This window comes from Euleptes europaea, chromosome 2 (genome assembly GCF_029931775.1).
Source record: "Euleptes europaea isolate rEulEur1 chromosome 2, rEulEur1.hap1, whole genome shotgun sequence".
NCBI lineage: Eukaryota > Metazoa > Chordata > Lepidosauria > Squamata > Sphaerodactylidae > Euleptes > Euleptes europaea.
The window spans coordinates 28769790-28786252 of NC_079313.1; the positions used below are offsets into that span (position 1 = coordinate 28769790).

Genomic DNA, 16463 nt, shown 5'->3' on the forward strand with positions numbered 1-16463 from the left:
TAGAATGTTGTAAGGGAAGACCAAGAAAAGGGAACTTTGCAACACTGCATTTCCTCCCTACCACTTTTTTCCATGGCATGGCATACATGTACGGAACCCTGGCTGGTAGAAAAGTGGCTGGGGGTCATGTTTGTTGGGGGGAAGCAGTGGGAAGAAGAATTAAACGACCTTTCCCCAAGTTCAGATTTCATCCTTCTCCCATTGCTTTTCCTCAGTTTGGTGGCAAATATCTAGCTCTCTCCTCTGGGAACTAAGGATTTAACTACACAATAAGCCCGACACGTGTCAGGTCATGAGTGTGCAACGGGATGTGCAATCGGACATACATTGGGGGAACTCACCTTAGAAAGTGTTTGTTCACTCAGCGTAGCAGGAGAGTGCTGTAAGGGTGGAGAAGGAGCTTCTGTTTTCCTTCCTTCCTGGCTTTTGACAGTGGAAATGGTGGCTGGGCAGCAGTTTTTCACCCCTTTCCTCTGGCTCTACATGGTTTCCTTTTTTGCCTGCCCTGCTCCATGTGGAGCCAGAGAAAAGGGGTGACAAGCTCCTCCCCCATGATTCTTTCGCTGGTGAAAACCAGGCAAGGGGGAAACCTCCTCGCAGTACTCCCCCACTGTGGTGGGTGAATGAGCGTGAGTTGCCCTGACATACGTCATGCACCCATGATCTGACATGTGCCAGGTGTGTCATGTAGTTTGATCCCAATAAAGATTGCTGGGCAAATAATGTTAAAACTGTGTCCGTACGATTCAACAGATGTCAACGAATGCCAAGACTCCGGACCCTGCCATCAGCACTGCTTCAACACTATTGGAAGTTTCCGCTGCGGATGTGATCCAGGATATCAGTTAAAAGGCAGAAAATGCATGGGTATGATATAGACTTCATGGAAATCAGATATATTCAACTTATTTTAAGTTATTATAAAGTTTATTTGTGAGAGTCTTTAGCCCTGCAATTGCTGTACAGATGAATGTATGAAATATATGCCTAGGCCACCATGCAGCTAGGATCATAAATGCCAATCCTGAGTTCCCACAGAAATAAGAGATTCCTTGGTATACCAATCAATTAAGTCTGTTTAGCTACACATGCTGTTATTTTTGATAGGTCACACTGTCATCCTGCTTTTACTATTTTCTAACAGTCCAATAACAAAAGAGTTGCAAATACAACTCAACCTCTAATATCACCTCTAATAGCCACCTCTAATATCAAGGGTTGGATCCTGTCAGGTTTTGTGCTCAATCTTGCCTGATTCCCCTGTTCACTGCAGCCTCTGTCCTGCATGGCTTTTGTTCACATGGGTTCTGTGATCCCCAGCATAGCCTTTTCAGCAGTCAAAAGGGGCCCTTCCATCCTGGCCCCAAAAGGGGCCAGCGTGGTGTAGTGGTTAAGAGCGGTGGTTTGTAACAGTGGAGTCTGATCCGGAGAACCGGGTTTGATTCCCCACTCCTCCACGTGAGTGGCGGGAGGCTAATCTGGTGAACTGGATTTGTTTCCCCACTCCTCCACACGAAGCCAGCTTGGTGCCCTTGAGCAAGTCACACTCTCTCAGCCCCACCTACCTCACAAGGTGTCTGTTGTGAGGAGGGGAAGGTGATTGTGAGCCGGTTTGAGTCTCGCTTAAATGGTAGAGAATGTCGGCATATAAAAACCAACTCTTCTTCTTCTTCTTCTTCTTCTTCTTCTTCTTCTTCTTCTTCTTTTTTTTGACTGAAGAAAAGCTGCTAAGATCCAACCCCAAAAAACAGTGGGCTGAAGGGAAACTTTACACAGCATTCACTGCATGTGGTTTATTTAATGTGATGTCCCAAAGAAACTCCTTAAACTCAGTCCTTAAACTCTTGAATTAATTCACATAAAATTGGATTAGAATAGTGTATCAACTGTGGCTGAACATTTCTCCCACCATAATCAATATTTTCTATAACCTTTGCACTGAATTCTGATGTTGATGTTAAAGCATTCTAATTTCATTCTGATATTCCTAAACAAGAACACATGAAGCTGCCATATACTGAATCAGACCACTGATCCATTAAGGTCAGTATTATCTCTTCAGACTGGCAGCAGCTCTCCAGGGTCTCAGATGGAGGTAAACCACTGGCCAAATTAAATAGATAGTTACTCTGAAAAGGCAAAAACAGAATTTCAAATAGGTAGGGTTGCCAGCTCTGGGTTGGGAATTTTGGGGGTGGAGCCTGGGGAAGGCAGGGTTTGGGGAGGGACTTCAGCGGGGTATAATGCCATAGATTCCACCTTCTATATTGGCCATTTTCTCCAGGTGAACTGATCTTTGCCACCTGGAGATCAGTTGTAGTAGCTGGAGATTCCAGCCGCCATCTGGAATCCATTTCCATTTGGAAACCCTACAAATGGGAAATATTTGGAATTTTTAATGTATAGGTCAATTTTAGTATTTCAGGATACTAGAAATTTATTTTGGATGTTTGGGGTTAAAAGCACTTGGTCTTCACTCCCTGTTAAAGAGGCAACTCATATATTAAGATGTCCTAAATCAACTTCTGTTCAAGATGTGTACAAGTCTGGAGTGTTTCCATGCTAGTGCACCCCTTTGCTCCTTCCCTCATGTGTGGCACATGTTTGGATGCTTCCTGGTTTGAGAAACCTTGAATGAAACTCTGGTTTGCCATGACATCTGAATGCAGGCACCTGAATTCAGATGTCTGAATTCATGCAGTGTGGAAGCTTTCAATCATAGTCATTATGCAAGGAGAGGAGGAAGTGGAAATAAGCATGTGAGCATATCAACAAGTCATGTTCATGTATGTCATGAACTAACAGAAGTTTGTCATGATATCCGAATACATCTAACAACAAGGCATGGTTTGTTATTATTTGCATGAGCTTTCCAAATCCTTGGGCTTATGCACCCTTTTCCTTCACATTTGTCTCAGAAATCATATCTCTTCTCCTGCATTCACAGCAATCTCTAGTTTGTCAATTGTCTAAATTGCAAACTATGGTTTTACTTCCAGAACAGGATTCCTTTCGCTTGATGCAAACAGTTTATTAATTTCTGAACTATGCATGGGGATTTTCGAGGTGCGTTCCTGGAATGACAAACCATGGTGGTTTTTTGCATATGAATGCAGCTGCTATTGATGAAATCAGTTAACAATTTAAGTCTCTTCTTTATTATTAAAGATGTGAATGAATGCAGGCAAAATGTGTGCAGACCTGACCAGCTATGCAAGAACACTAGAGGTGGCTATAAATGCATTGATCTGTGTCCGAATGGAATGACCAAAGCAGAAAATGGAACATGTATAGGTAGGTGTTTTTATTTACTATATTCTTTTCAGAGTCAATAACAGACAAGCAGGAGATCTCCAGTTGTTTCAATAGCATCTCTCGCCTTCCTTTCATGTTTATGAGTGGTATTTTTATGGCTACCGCAACAGTTGCACCATAAATATGAAGGCTACTTATGAACATCCACATGCACCAGTAATTAGCTCATCACAAAGAGAAAAGGCTTTTGTTAACCCACCTCTTTTCTCAGTGACGAATGCTATGATGTGTATTCTTTTTGAAGGGTAAGACAAGAAGAGGTGGAAATAAGCAAAAATGAAATATGATAATCCCCCGATTCTGAAAACTGGTGGAAGGAGCCTTCCTCCAGGGCAAGAGCCTGTTCCTCTAGTCCTTCTTCCTCTTCTTCCAGGGGAAGGGCCCAGCTGAGTGGAATGGTAGGGTTTGAGACTTAGCTGGGGAAAACTTTGAGTGGTAGTATAAATAAAGTCTCTATGTTAACAAAGAGAAATAACTACTTTCTCACATCAAAATCTGGCTTCCTTTAAGACTTCATGTTCCTTGTTAGATATTAATGAATGCAGAGATGGTACTCATCAGTGCCGATACAACCAGATATGTGAAAACTCACGAGGAAGCTACCGGTGTGTGTGCCCGAGAGGGTACCGATCCCAGGGAGTTGGAAGACCCTGTTTGGGTAAGTTTGAAGAAAGATTCCAATATATATGAATGCAAGTTCTTGTGCCCAGCATTAATTTTTGGCCACTGCTTAAGCTACAAACATTATTTAAGATACTATCCTTGAAGTAAGGAGACTGTTCAGATAGCTAACTTGGCCCTTGAAGACTCCTAATGCAGCGGCACAGGCACAGGAGGGGATGGCAGGCCCCTCCTGTGCCCTGATGGCTGGAAGCAAGCTGAGATGCATCGGTGGACCTCACTGTGCTACGCCATGCAGTCTCTTGAGTGGTTGGCCATGCAACTGGCCCTGGAAACATAGCACTAGAAGACTACCCCAGTCTCTATTTTATTCAATATTTATTGCACTTATAGACCTCTTAATTTGCATTGGAATGCCCATGTTAAGATGATCTACGTCTGATTTCTGTGTGTGTATCTGACAGTAACCTTTAGCCAAGATGATTATGTGGTTTTCATGAACTGTTTGACACAAAGCCTAATGCATGCGCTTGTCTAGCCCAGAAAAACTGGACTTTGTGGTTTCAGAATCACATTTGTGATGTCAGTTGGTCCACAGACTGATATGCTTTTTATGTTTTGTGTTTTCCTCCACCCCTTTCCCCTTGTGGTGTGGTTCATTGCTTTGGACTTGCTGCCACATGAGCAGACATTAATGAATGCGAACAAGTGCCTAAACCTTGTGCGTATCAATGCGCCAACAGCCCCGGCAGCTTCAAGTGTATCTGTCCCCCTGGACAACATTTATTAGGCGATGGCAAATCTTGCGCTGGATTGGAGAGGTTGCCAAATTATGGCACCTATTATAATAGCTATAACTATGCACAGTTCTCCCACATGAGAGACAACTATCAACCTCAGCAGTATTTCAGACACTCCTCCAATATCTACAGCTCCTACTCAGAGTATAGGAACAGCAGAATGCCCATCTCCAGGACTAAAAGGAATGTTAGAGAGACTTGCCCTGAAGGCTATGAGGCAAGAAATAACACATGTGTAGGTAAATGTCACGTTTGTGTGTATGTCTCTATCTATAGCATATTCCAATAATTCACTTTACCATTAGGATATTTTACACACAGATACTATGCATGATTTTGCAAGATGCTCTATAGTAGGATTCTACTGTCGTATGTAACCTTGACATTCTCCCCAAACAGCTGATAAATATTTTCTAGAACCACCATTCTATGCATCATATTCACTGTGTGTTTTCAGGGTATTGCAATCTTCCTTTGGGGAGAAATTTTGGTTTGGATGCAACAAAATGTTTCCATGCCCAGAAAAAATTCTGCCTGCAGAGCGTGACTTTCTTTCCTGCTGATGCAGCCCAAAATGCTCCCCTTCTCTTCCTGTGGAGCACCATTGTCGGAAATTTTGTTGAGCTGTGGTGGGAGGGGGATGTGAGAAAGTCTCAATCTATGTGCAAAAGTCCCTTCCATCTATGGAAACACTCCATAGGATCCAAGACTTTAATTCTTATATAGATGCAGGCCTCAGAATTTCATTCTGTCAAATCACTACCGACAATCGATGGAGTGTTCTGCAAAGTGAAGGCATTATGATTGGCGCAACACGAAACGAGGTCTGTCTGGTCCGCAAGTACAAAATAGAAAGGTATAGGTTGAAATGGGTAGCCTAATGGATAGCATGTCATCAAGGGTGGTGCCATTTTGGTAGGTACAAAGCAAAGTAACCCCATTACAAGTGAGCAAGTTCAAGAAACTTGGTTTAATTGCTGTCTTTCTTTCTTTCTTTCTTTCTTTCTTTCTTTCTTTCTTTCTTTCTTTCTTTCTTTCTTTCTTTCTTTCTTTCTTTCTTTCTTTCTTTCTTTCTTTCTTTCTTTCTTTCTGTTGCACAAGGATGGCCAGACTTCAGGCCAAAGGCCTGCTTCTCTCTGAGGCCCAGGTGTTAGGAAACAGGGTGTGTCAAACGGGACCATTTCTCAAGGCCTCTGTTCAAAATCTCTTGAGGAGTGTCATTACCAAGACAAAAATAGTGTGAAAAAATGACTCTGGAGCAGCCTGTAGGTGCATTTCCCATGAAGAAGGCCGCTAGCCAGAATGACGTGCTCTGCAATTGGGCATCCTGATGCTTTCCATTTGGACAGGGCCCCTTACCCACACCAATTTGTGCAAGAAGCAGTTTTGGACAGACCAAAAGTAGCACATGAGGTCCACCTTCGCAGCTGGCAAGGGCTTGGTGCAAAGTGACAGCATGCCGCAAGAGGCTTCTGTGACTACCTGGAAACCTCTAGGGTGCGCTCACTTCATTTAGAGAAGGGTGGAGGGGCCACACAAAGTCATCTGCCAGCTGCCTTTGGCTTGCCTGTTTAATTATTTCAGAGCACCTGTTGCCTGCCTTTCAACCAATATTTTCATCTGAGGGAGCTCACAAAATTTCAAAAGTCACTTAAAACAAACAATTATAATATATTAATAATAAAGACAACAAAGTGGGGCAGTGAGTAAGCCCCAAATGCTCTTATTTCTCTTTGTGGAACTTCTGAATGACTGAGAGGGAGGGGACAAAGTGTTTGCACTTTGCTTTCCACTGAAATTAGCAGGAACCGCAAACAGTTGGGCAATGCTAATAAATCACACACTTCAGTTCTCACTCACACACAAACTAATGCCACATTGATGACTGCAGCCTCAGACAGTGAGATGCATATTGGAATGAGCTGATGCAGATTACCTCAAACACAGTACTTTCCAAGGGAGGAAGTTCACCCATTCTGCTGAGGGACATCAAGTGATGTACATTTCTATGTGAACCAGCCTTATTTACTCCAAGGGTCAGTTTCCATCCATGCTGTCTAGGATGGCCATTAATCATGGAACACTTGATGCAGCTGGGATTTGCACACATGTGAAAAACATGAATTGGGTCTCATTCCTTTTCTATTACAACTGTTCCATGTACCACTCACATCTTCGGCCGGACAGTTTTTCCTAAAACAGAGGGTGGAGTCAGGAACAATGGTGAGACCCTAGCAGTGACTCGGTGGTAACAGACTTGGACTACTTCCAAGGCATGCCATTGAGCCCAGAGGGAGAAGACCTCCCTCTACACTCCCATCTTTCAGACCACATGTGAATTAGCCCCATTCAATAACACCTATTTCTATAACCAGCTCACTGATTCGGTATGTCATGGGACAACTGACACAAATAATTAAATTGATCTACATACGAGGTGTGCATCCTAAATGCCTGCTTAATTAAAAGAGTAACATTGACTTCACTGATAACATTGCTATATCTATTGTAGCATTGAAAACTAATTACAGTACATGATCTGAAAACTTCTAAAAGTCCCAGAAGTTAGGTACAGTCTGTAAAACAGCAGTCAAATGAAAAGAAAAAAATGATCAATCACATTAATATTATCACTATCAACAGCACCAACAGCAAGAGCAAGAACAGTAGTGATCTAAAACTAATAAAATAGCAAAAAATCTCATAAGAAGCATCCAGTTTCAAAAGTCTTCCTCCGATTCATATTTGATAAATGTAGGTGCCAGATCATCAGTGTATATGCTATAAAACACATCTGTCTTTTGAAGTGTGATTTCACTGTCCCTCAGACCAATTCCTTGACTATTTGTTGATGATCTTAATCTGTCCCTAGTTTCTAAATTCCAGCAGTTCGATCTTTTTATTTGGCTACTTTTACTTCACTTCCCATCCCCCAAACTTAAAAAGATCCAGTCATAAATAGTGTTGCCTAATTTTGAGCTCATTGAGGGTGTGAGGTAGGCATTTGTGGCCAAGGAGAGATTTACCCCTGGGGAACCATCCATCATATTAGCGACTCCCAGAAGACATGTGTGACTTTGAGCTTGGTGATTCAGTCCCTTCTCTGCCAACTTTCTGAGTTATGTTGACTGGTTCTTAGCCACTGTGAGCCACTGGCCCCATCCACTCACTTCCTAATTTCTCCAGTGACTGCATTTACCATTTCTCTGGTGCCTGTGGGTGATTCTATAACTGGGATAGATCAACTGTGCATTATCTGCTCATCTTGTTAGAATGGATTGATAAGAGATTGCTTTTCTTTCTTTCTTTCTTTCTTTCTTTCTTTCTTTCTTTCTTTCTTTCTTTCTTTCTTTCTTTCTTTCTTTCTTTCTTTCTTTCTTTCTTTCCTTCCTTCCTTCCTTCCTTCCTTCCTTCCTTCCTTCCTTCCTTCCTTCCTTCCTTCCTTCCTTCCTTCCTTCCTTCCTTCCTTCTGTTCTTAGACAAGGTCTTGAACAATAAAACCATAAAACTTAAATAGGACCCATCTCTAAAAATACCTCCCTTCATCTCTTCTTCAGCCTCCAAAAAATGAGCAACAAAATAAGTACACTGAGGGTCACAGTCCTCTAAGAGGAACTGAACCTTTTGCTGTTCCAATAGTGTGCAGGCCAACATCCGATCGCAATGCCGTGTTTTTGTTTTAAATACGCATGTAATTTCAGCACACGATTGTCAGATATGAAATAATTCCTTTTTTGTTGTACTGCATCACTTAAAACAGCCCTAGTAAAATGTGTGCATAAAACTTAGATTATTTTTATTTATGTAAGAATTAGTTTAATTTAATTTCTAAAGTTTTGCATCAAAAAGATTTTTCGGTCTTGGATTGGCTCTTTGGCTTCCAGTGTTAATGCATATTTTCATGCTTTTTGCAGATATTGATGAATGTGAGAACAGAGATGTTTGTCAGCATGAGTGCAGGAATACTCTAGGCAGTTACCAGTGTTTTTGCCCAGTTGGTTACCGGGTAATGGCCAATGGCAAAACATGCCAAGGTAAGGAAATTTTTTGGCAAAGGGAATAATTATACAAGTTTGATGCTTTGAGTACAGAGCTAATAAATGTCCTGGCAGGCAGCTATATAGAAGAGATTTGAATTTTTCAGAAGATACAATCAGGTAAGGTCTCAAGGTTTTAATTAAATGATTGGCCTCCCTTAGGGTTGCCAGCCCAGCACTGGCAATCCCTGGGCGATTTGTGTGTGTGTGTGTGCTGTGTTGAATGGTAAAACCACAGCGTTTGAGGTGAATCCTAGAGCGTCATGCCTATGCAGTGATGTCACTTCTGGGTTTGCACCAGAAGTAATATTGCCACTTTGTTGGGACATTGATCTCCTCCTGCTGTTCCACTATGCAGCAGTGGGCGTGGTGGGGCCCCAGTTGGGAGGTCTCCTGCTAGACAGGGAGACGTGGTTACCCTCGTCTCATCCCTGCAAATGTAGCCTATCCTGTATCAGAGTTGCCTTTTCAGGATGGTGGGGCTGTCCCCGTCTGTATTTGTCTGTTTCCCCTCAGGGCCTAACAACATGATATGCCTTGTCTGCATCCTTCCCTGGTTCCAGTTGATAGATGAAGTATGGGAATTCTGATTAGGATTAGGACTGTAGTGCACGTGGAGGGGGACTTCCTTCACTGTGCTGTTTTCTCGACCTGAAAGAGGCCCGGTTGCTGCTATTTGCTCCATTGGGAAATATAGAGCATGCTGATAGGCTGTATGCATACTGCAGGCAAAGGGAACAGCCCCACCCTATCTAAGGGAAATCCCTACTTCAGAATAGGCTACATTTGTATGAGTGAAGCCCACCGTTTAATTAAAAGTTTAAGTTTATTCATATTAGTGCTATGGTTGTTTTGAAATATCAAAAAAAGGGAAAGAATCACAACCAATTCTTGTAAAGTATATTGATAAAAGTTCTCTTTTGCAGTTAGTTTTTGAACATTTCCAAGAGTTGGGCCTTGACATTGTTGAATTTTGCTACCTCTCTCATGCTGAAACCAGAAGGGGCTCTCATCCCCACCTGATATTCCCTAATAGTGCTCTTTTGAGGGGTTCATTCCTTATCAAAGTAAACCAGAAACTATACATTACAAGGAGATCGACAAACCTTTTTTCTGATGTTTTAAAATTTTAAAACAGTTACTGGGTCTGGGATTTTAGGTGTGGCGGGGAGAAGTTTCTAGTTTCTTTTTCCTACACTTGCATCATTCTCTCCTTAAAAATTGTAGAATCTGAGGCTGAGAAAAAATGCAGTTGGTAGAAATTGTTCACCAAGGTATGTATAGTTTTGCCATTAGGGTTAACTTAGGGTTGCCAGGTTCCCCCACGCCATGGGTGGGAGCTTTGTGGGGGCGGGACTGGGGCAGCAACACAGCACGCATGGCACGATGGCGTCACTTCTAGTTTTATCCTGGAAGCACTGGCATTGCGCAGGATGCTCTAGCACATTCCTCCAAAAACTCTATGGAGACTGTAGAGTTTGGGGGGAGTGCTAGATCATCCCTGTTGCAATGCAGTGCTTCCAGAATAAACCTGGCAGTGACATCATTGCACCGCTTGTGGATTGCCCCCCCCCCTCAGCTGAACTGCTTCTGCCCACTGAACAGCTAAGGAGCGGTGGGCAGCCCTGTTAATTGGCAGGCAATTGCCCACCGTAACTGGGCATATGGGAACCCTAGGTTGACCAGTGCTCTCATATTAAATTGGCAGATAGTTATTTGATTCAGTGAGAACATTTGCATACTAGATAATTTTATTGTAAACTAAAATAATTCTTGGTTAGCTATGGGAAGATATAGAAATTGGTATTTTTGCATTGTTCCTCTGCAGACAGCCTCTTCATACGCCTTCAAATTAAGCATGCTTGGGCAGAAGGATTTCCACTTGCAAAGTGCAACTTTCTTGCCTTTTCCCTTCTGTGGCAGCTTGAAATATCCCTCCCTACTATACCTGAGGATTTCCTGTCCCCAAGGAACAAGATTTTGAGGGGATTTCAAGCTTTCACGCAGGGCTACATGTGAGAAAGTTGTGGTCTGCAAGTGGAAATCCTTCAGCCCACAGAAAAACTCTGACAAATCTAAGCCATAGTGCCTTCATAAACTCTAAAGCCTTACTAGGGTGCAGGGTGAAGGTATATCTGCATTATGATTTGAAATCAGGCAGCTGTTTGCCTGACAGTCTTTTTCTCTTTTAAATTCAATCAGATATAGATGAATGCCTTGAACAGAACATCCGCTGTGGACCAAATGGGATGTGCTTCAACATGAGAGGAAGCTATCAGTGTATAGATACTCCTTGCCCTCCAAATTATCAGCGAGATCCTCTTTCTGGGTATGATGCAATCCTACCTTGGTTTTTTCAAAAATAATAATAATTTGGAATGAAATTATACACACACACAATACATAAGCAACTGGTCCAAGCATACACTCAAGGTGTGTGTGTGTAAAGTGCCTTCAAGTCGCAGCCGACTTATGGCAACCCCTTTTGGGGTTTTCATGGCAAGAGACTAACAGAGGTGGTTTGCCAGTGCCTTCCTCTGCACAGCAACCCTGGTCTTCCTTGGTGGTCTCCCATCCAAATACTAACCAGGGCTGACCCTGCTTAGCTTCTGAGACCTGATGAGATCAGGCTAGCCTGGGCCACCCAGGTCAGGGCACACTCAAAAGGGCAGTGGCCAAATCAACACCTATTTGTCATCTCCTCTCTCCACTGCTAGCAGCCAGAAAGCGGAGGGGAAAGCACAGATTTGAGATGACCCAAATTCATGTTGCTGCTTAGGATCTGAGAGCAGGATTGTGCAGGGAAAAAAAGACTTGGTAAATTTCGAGTTTGGGTTTATTGGGCTCAATTTTTTTCAGTAAACCCAAAATAAGCTGAATACCCATACCAGTAAATATGGGTATTCAGCTTTATTTCCAGGTTTCCCGAAAAAATTCAGATCCATTATAGTCTATGGAAATTTTTTCTAAAGTGCCTGTGGGGGCATTTTTGGAGATAGAGTTCCCAGATTTTCAGGGTAGCTTCAAGGGACTCTCCTTGCACGAACTCTGAAGTTTGGTGAAGATTGGGTCAGGGGGTCTAATTTTATGGAGTCCTGAAGGGGGTGCCCCCTAGAAATGCATGGTAAAGTCTACAATGTTTTTCTATGGAGTAGGGGGCAGACCCCTTCAGGACCCCATAAAATTGGACCCCCTGACCCAATCTTTACCAAGCTTTGGAGTTCATGCAAGGAATGTCCCTTGCAGCTATGCTGTGAATTTGTTGACTCTACCTCAAAAAATGCCACCTTGGGAGAATTTTTAAAGTACTTAATTTTCATAGTCAGTAATGACAGAGTTTTCCCATGATTCTTTAGTGAGGAAAAGCAGTTTCCTATGAATGCTTCCAATGAACCTGCATAATAGCCATTGCAAGCATTCATGGGAAACGGAGTTCTCCCACAATTCTTTAGTGAGGGGAAGCGGTCATTACAGACTATGAAAAGTAAGTACTTTTAAAATTCTTCCAGGGGGGGCATTTTTCAAGGTAGAGTCACCAAATTCGCAGCATAGCTTCACAAGACTCTCCTTGCATGAACCCCAAAGTTTGGTAAAGTTTGGGACAGGGGGTCCAATTTTATGCAGTCCTGAAGAGGTTGCTTCCCCTCCTTCATAGAGAACCATTGTAAACTACAATGTTTCTCTATGGAAGAGGGGGTGACCCCTTCGGGGACCCATAAAATTTGACCCCCTGACCCAAACTTCACTAAACTTTGGGGTTCATGCAAGGATAGTCCCTTGAAGCTATCCTGAAAATTTGGGGACTCTACCTCCAAAAATGCCTCCCCCAGAGCTCATTGAAAGAAATTCCATAGGGAAAAGCCTGGGGAAAGCCAAAGCCAAAAAAAGCCGAATACCTATTCAGTTGATTCGACAATTGGCTAAATGGCTTCAGCTTTATTACCAGTTTTAATATTCAGCTTTAATTAAACCCGAAAGAAGCCAAAAAGACTTCTTGGTTTGGGTTTATTGATATGCACAACCCTATCTGAGAGTTATGGTGGGTCCTTTCCGAATATAGTGACTAGTAGAAAAGAGCAAGAGTCCAGTAGCACCTTAAAGACTAACAAAAATATTTTCTGGCAGGGTATGAGCTTTCGTGAGCCACAGCTCACTTCTTCAGATACAGCTAGAATGTATCTGTATCTGAAGAAGAATCTGAAGAAGTGAGCTGTGGCTCACGAAAGCTCATACCCTGCCAGAAAATATTCTTGTTAGTCTTTAAGGTGCTACTGGACTCTTGCTCTTTTCTACTACTGCAGACAGACTAACACGGCTACCCACTGTGAATATAGTGACTGTGAGGCCTTTTCAACTGTCTAAGTGTATCAACCCTGAAGACAGTCCTAAGTGGAGAAATGCTAATGTGATGGCATCATGTTGAATTTTTTAACTACTTTTTACCACACACAGATAGACAATACCCATGTGTTTCTCACATAATGTATAGTTTGGGCTGCATTCTGAAGAATACATCTTTAGTAACAACACCTGACTTAGTGGTACAATTCTTGTCACGTTTTACACTGTGCTTGTCACGTTTTACATTCATGCTTCGTACCAGCTTGTCAACCTGTCAGGGATCCTGAGACCCCTCAAGGGAGCCCATCATTAAGGTGTTGCTGCTACTTGAATCTGCTTCCACACAAATATTGTTATTTCAATATACCAGTATTTAACTGAAACGAAGATGACTCTGAATGTAATATGACCCCTTCTTTTAAAAAGGGCATACCCCAAAGTTTTATATTATTGCACATATATTTACCTTGTACTCAAATTAAAGATGAATCCATATTTTCTCAATGGCACACATGGAGGGCGGGGGGAAACCTAGTCTTCCTTTCAGGTAACTAAAGTAAATGAAAAGACTGGGCATTTCATAATTGTGCTTACTTTTAGGTTCTGCCTCAAGAACTGTCCACTTAATGATCTGGAGTGTTCCTTGAGCCCTTATGCCTTGGAATACAAACTTGTTTCCCTCCCATTTGGGATTGCTGCCAATCAGGATTTAATCCGACTAGTTGCCTACACTGAAGATGGAGTGATGCATCCCAGGACAACTTTCCTCATGGTAAATGAGGATCTGACAATCCCTTTTGCACTCAGAGATGAGAACTTGAAAGGTGTGGTTTATACAACCAGGCCTCTGCGGGAACCAGAGACGTATCGAATGAGAGTCAGGGCTGTTTCTTACAGCACTGATGGAGCCATTGAATACCAGACAACCTTCATAGTTTATATTGCCGTGTCTGCCTATCCATACTAGGAAAGCACTGCTGCCAGTAATCAAAGTATGATAACCACATGCATACATGCCACTGTGGGTCACCTCTTCCAGAATGACTCTGCTGCCTCGTCTTCAGATGATTGCAACTTGAAAACAATTGGTGCTATTTTCTGTTCCTGTTTCTTCCCTATAGCAGCCGGTGTGTTTCCTCCATCATTCCATCTTGACAAGAATGACTATAATCCACAGTTCCTCAGAATCTGAACCACTTGCTTTATTTATTACCCTGGAGCACTTTCCAAAGATTGTTCTGCTGACTCTTTGTACTTGTTTAGAAGTAATAATTAGGCGGTATTTTAGTGGTCCGATGTGGTAGACTAAAATGATTAATCTTTTTTTCTGACATGAAGACAAAACAAGGTTTATTTCTCACAAAATGGCAACATTATTTCAGAATGTTTAATTTCTGAATTGTTTTTCAAGGCTTGGTGGAGATAGTGTTTTTTCCCCCTAACCACAACTAAAACCACCACAATGCTAAAGATCTCTACTCTTGTGTCAATAAAAACAGGGATTTTTAGAAAGAGCATATGAATGTCATTAAGGCCAATTCACACATTACATAGCAGATGTCTGAAAAAAAAACAGTAATGATGGATATATTTCCAAACAGTTGTTTGTCACATTCATACTTTACATCTTAAGTTATACACTTAAAACACTGGGTTGCATCCCATGGAAGATTTAGTATGTACAATAGACTTTGCAGAAACACTAAAATTACTCTTCATTGTCTGCTTCCACTTCGCATCCCTGCTCTCTTTTCTGTGTGCACAAGACATAGCACAAAGTACTTCTTCTGATACATTTTTTTAAATGTAATGAAGTGTTGTGTGTTGCTGTAGCCCCTGCACAAGCAACTGCATTAAGTACATTTTCCTTTCAGTCCACACATTACTGGCTTACATCTGAAACCCTTCATATCCTGGAAAAAAAGCCATAACATCTGAAACCATATCCTGGAAAAATGGCCCTTCACATCACTTCCAGTTTGCACAGTAGTTAAGGTATTTTTACTCTGATAATTTAGCACATTTATGTTTTCTGTTTCCCATGTTCTTTATATGACGTCTGCCAACTTGATATGGTCCATAGACTGGGAAAGCCTGCTAAGTATTTGGTGTTTACAACTAAGAAACTGGTACAGCAAGCAAGGAAACACAACTATCTCTTTCAAGAAATGACAAAAGAACTTACAGTTGATAGTAATTTGCCTAACCCAAATGGAATAGGTTTCTAAAAAGAAAACAAAATCCACCGAGCTTGGTTGAGCAATGTTAGGTGTCATTACACTGTATAAGGTGGTAACAAACTCTGGAAGTAATTTTTGCCAAGATGTATTCTATTTTTAAGAATATATGTGTGTGTCTCTGTGTTGTACATATATATATATATATAAAGAGTTGTTTGCTTATGTCTATTTTCTATGCAATATCAAGAGGTCTCCCAAAAAGAAGTATTTTTACCGAAGAGTGTTGTTTACACAGTGGAAAATAGCCAAAATAAAGGTTCACATTCTTTTTAAAAATGAAATGTGGCAAGACTGCTATGAGGTACTGATTATTTGAAGTGTTACACTGATGGAACAGTGTGGGGAAAATGAAATAATGAAAGTTATCTTTCTCATGTTTGACCTTCTAGATTAGTTTACGGTGTCAGAAGGGTTGTCTCAGGCTCTCTCTAGATAAGAAGTGAAGGATACTTTGGAGAATGATGAAGGCTAAAGATTTTCACTATGTCATCTTTGGAGAACTGCTAGGAAGACTCTCTATAGTTATTTATGCTTCCTGCACTTCCCCTCACCATTTCCTCGAGCCATGCCTACTGTGAGATGCAGTGGATAATGAGTAAGATCTCTGCGGACTCCCAGGCTTGTGGCTTCTGGATCTTATGAATGGCAGTACAAATATGACTGAATAGAATAGGTGCAAAAAACAACAACTGCACAGATGCAGTGTCACAGTTTGCAATGCAAAAAAATCAAAATAAAGATGGTTGTTCCCTACAGCAAAAGTATAGTCTTCTTCATGGCTTCTGTGCAGTCCCACATGGGAACTGCACTTGCGCAGGCCAGGTGCGGAGCAAAAACTAGCAAGCTTCTAGAAAGGTCTATAGCTTTAGGAGTGCTTTATCCCCTCAGGCCTGCGCCCGAGCCAATGGCTCTTCCTGTCTAAATGGGTACATTACAGAGGGGAGTAGGGAGCGCTTTCCCCTCAGTTCTCTCTCTGCCACCATGGAGTGAGGACATGTAGAGCGAGCTTCTCAAATTTTCCCTCCAGGAAGATTTTTTCAAGGCCTTTGTGAGTTTTCTTCAGAACATCATTGGTTGTATATTTTTCCCTTTGGGGTTCTTTGTTCCAT

At 41.9% G+C, this 16463-nt stretch overlaps 1 protein-coding gene across 1 annotated transcript in view; it reads left to right on the forward strand.

Annotated features, from left to right (window-relative positions):
- Positions 1-14330, forward strand: part of HMCN1 (hemicentin 1) — a 291307-nt gene extending 276977 nt beyond the window's left edge. Inside the window, exons 101-107 of the mRNA XM_056867441.1 lie at positions 754-867; positions 3169-3294; positions 3845-3973; positions 4625-4975; positions 8651-8770; positions 10976-11102; positions 13715-14330. Of these exons, the coding sequence (XP_056723419.1) occupies positions 754-867; positions 3169-3294; positions 3845-3973; positions 4625-4975; positions 8651-8770; positions 10976-11102; positions 13715-14081 (1334 nt within the window). The 3' untranslated portion in view covers positions 14082-14330. The remainder of the gene's footprint in view (positions 1-753; positions 868-3168; positions 3295-3844; positions 3974-4624; positions 4976-8650; positions 8771-10975; positions 11103-13714) is intronic.
- Positions 14331-16463: the final 2133 nt, after the last annotated feature.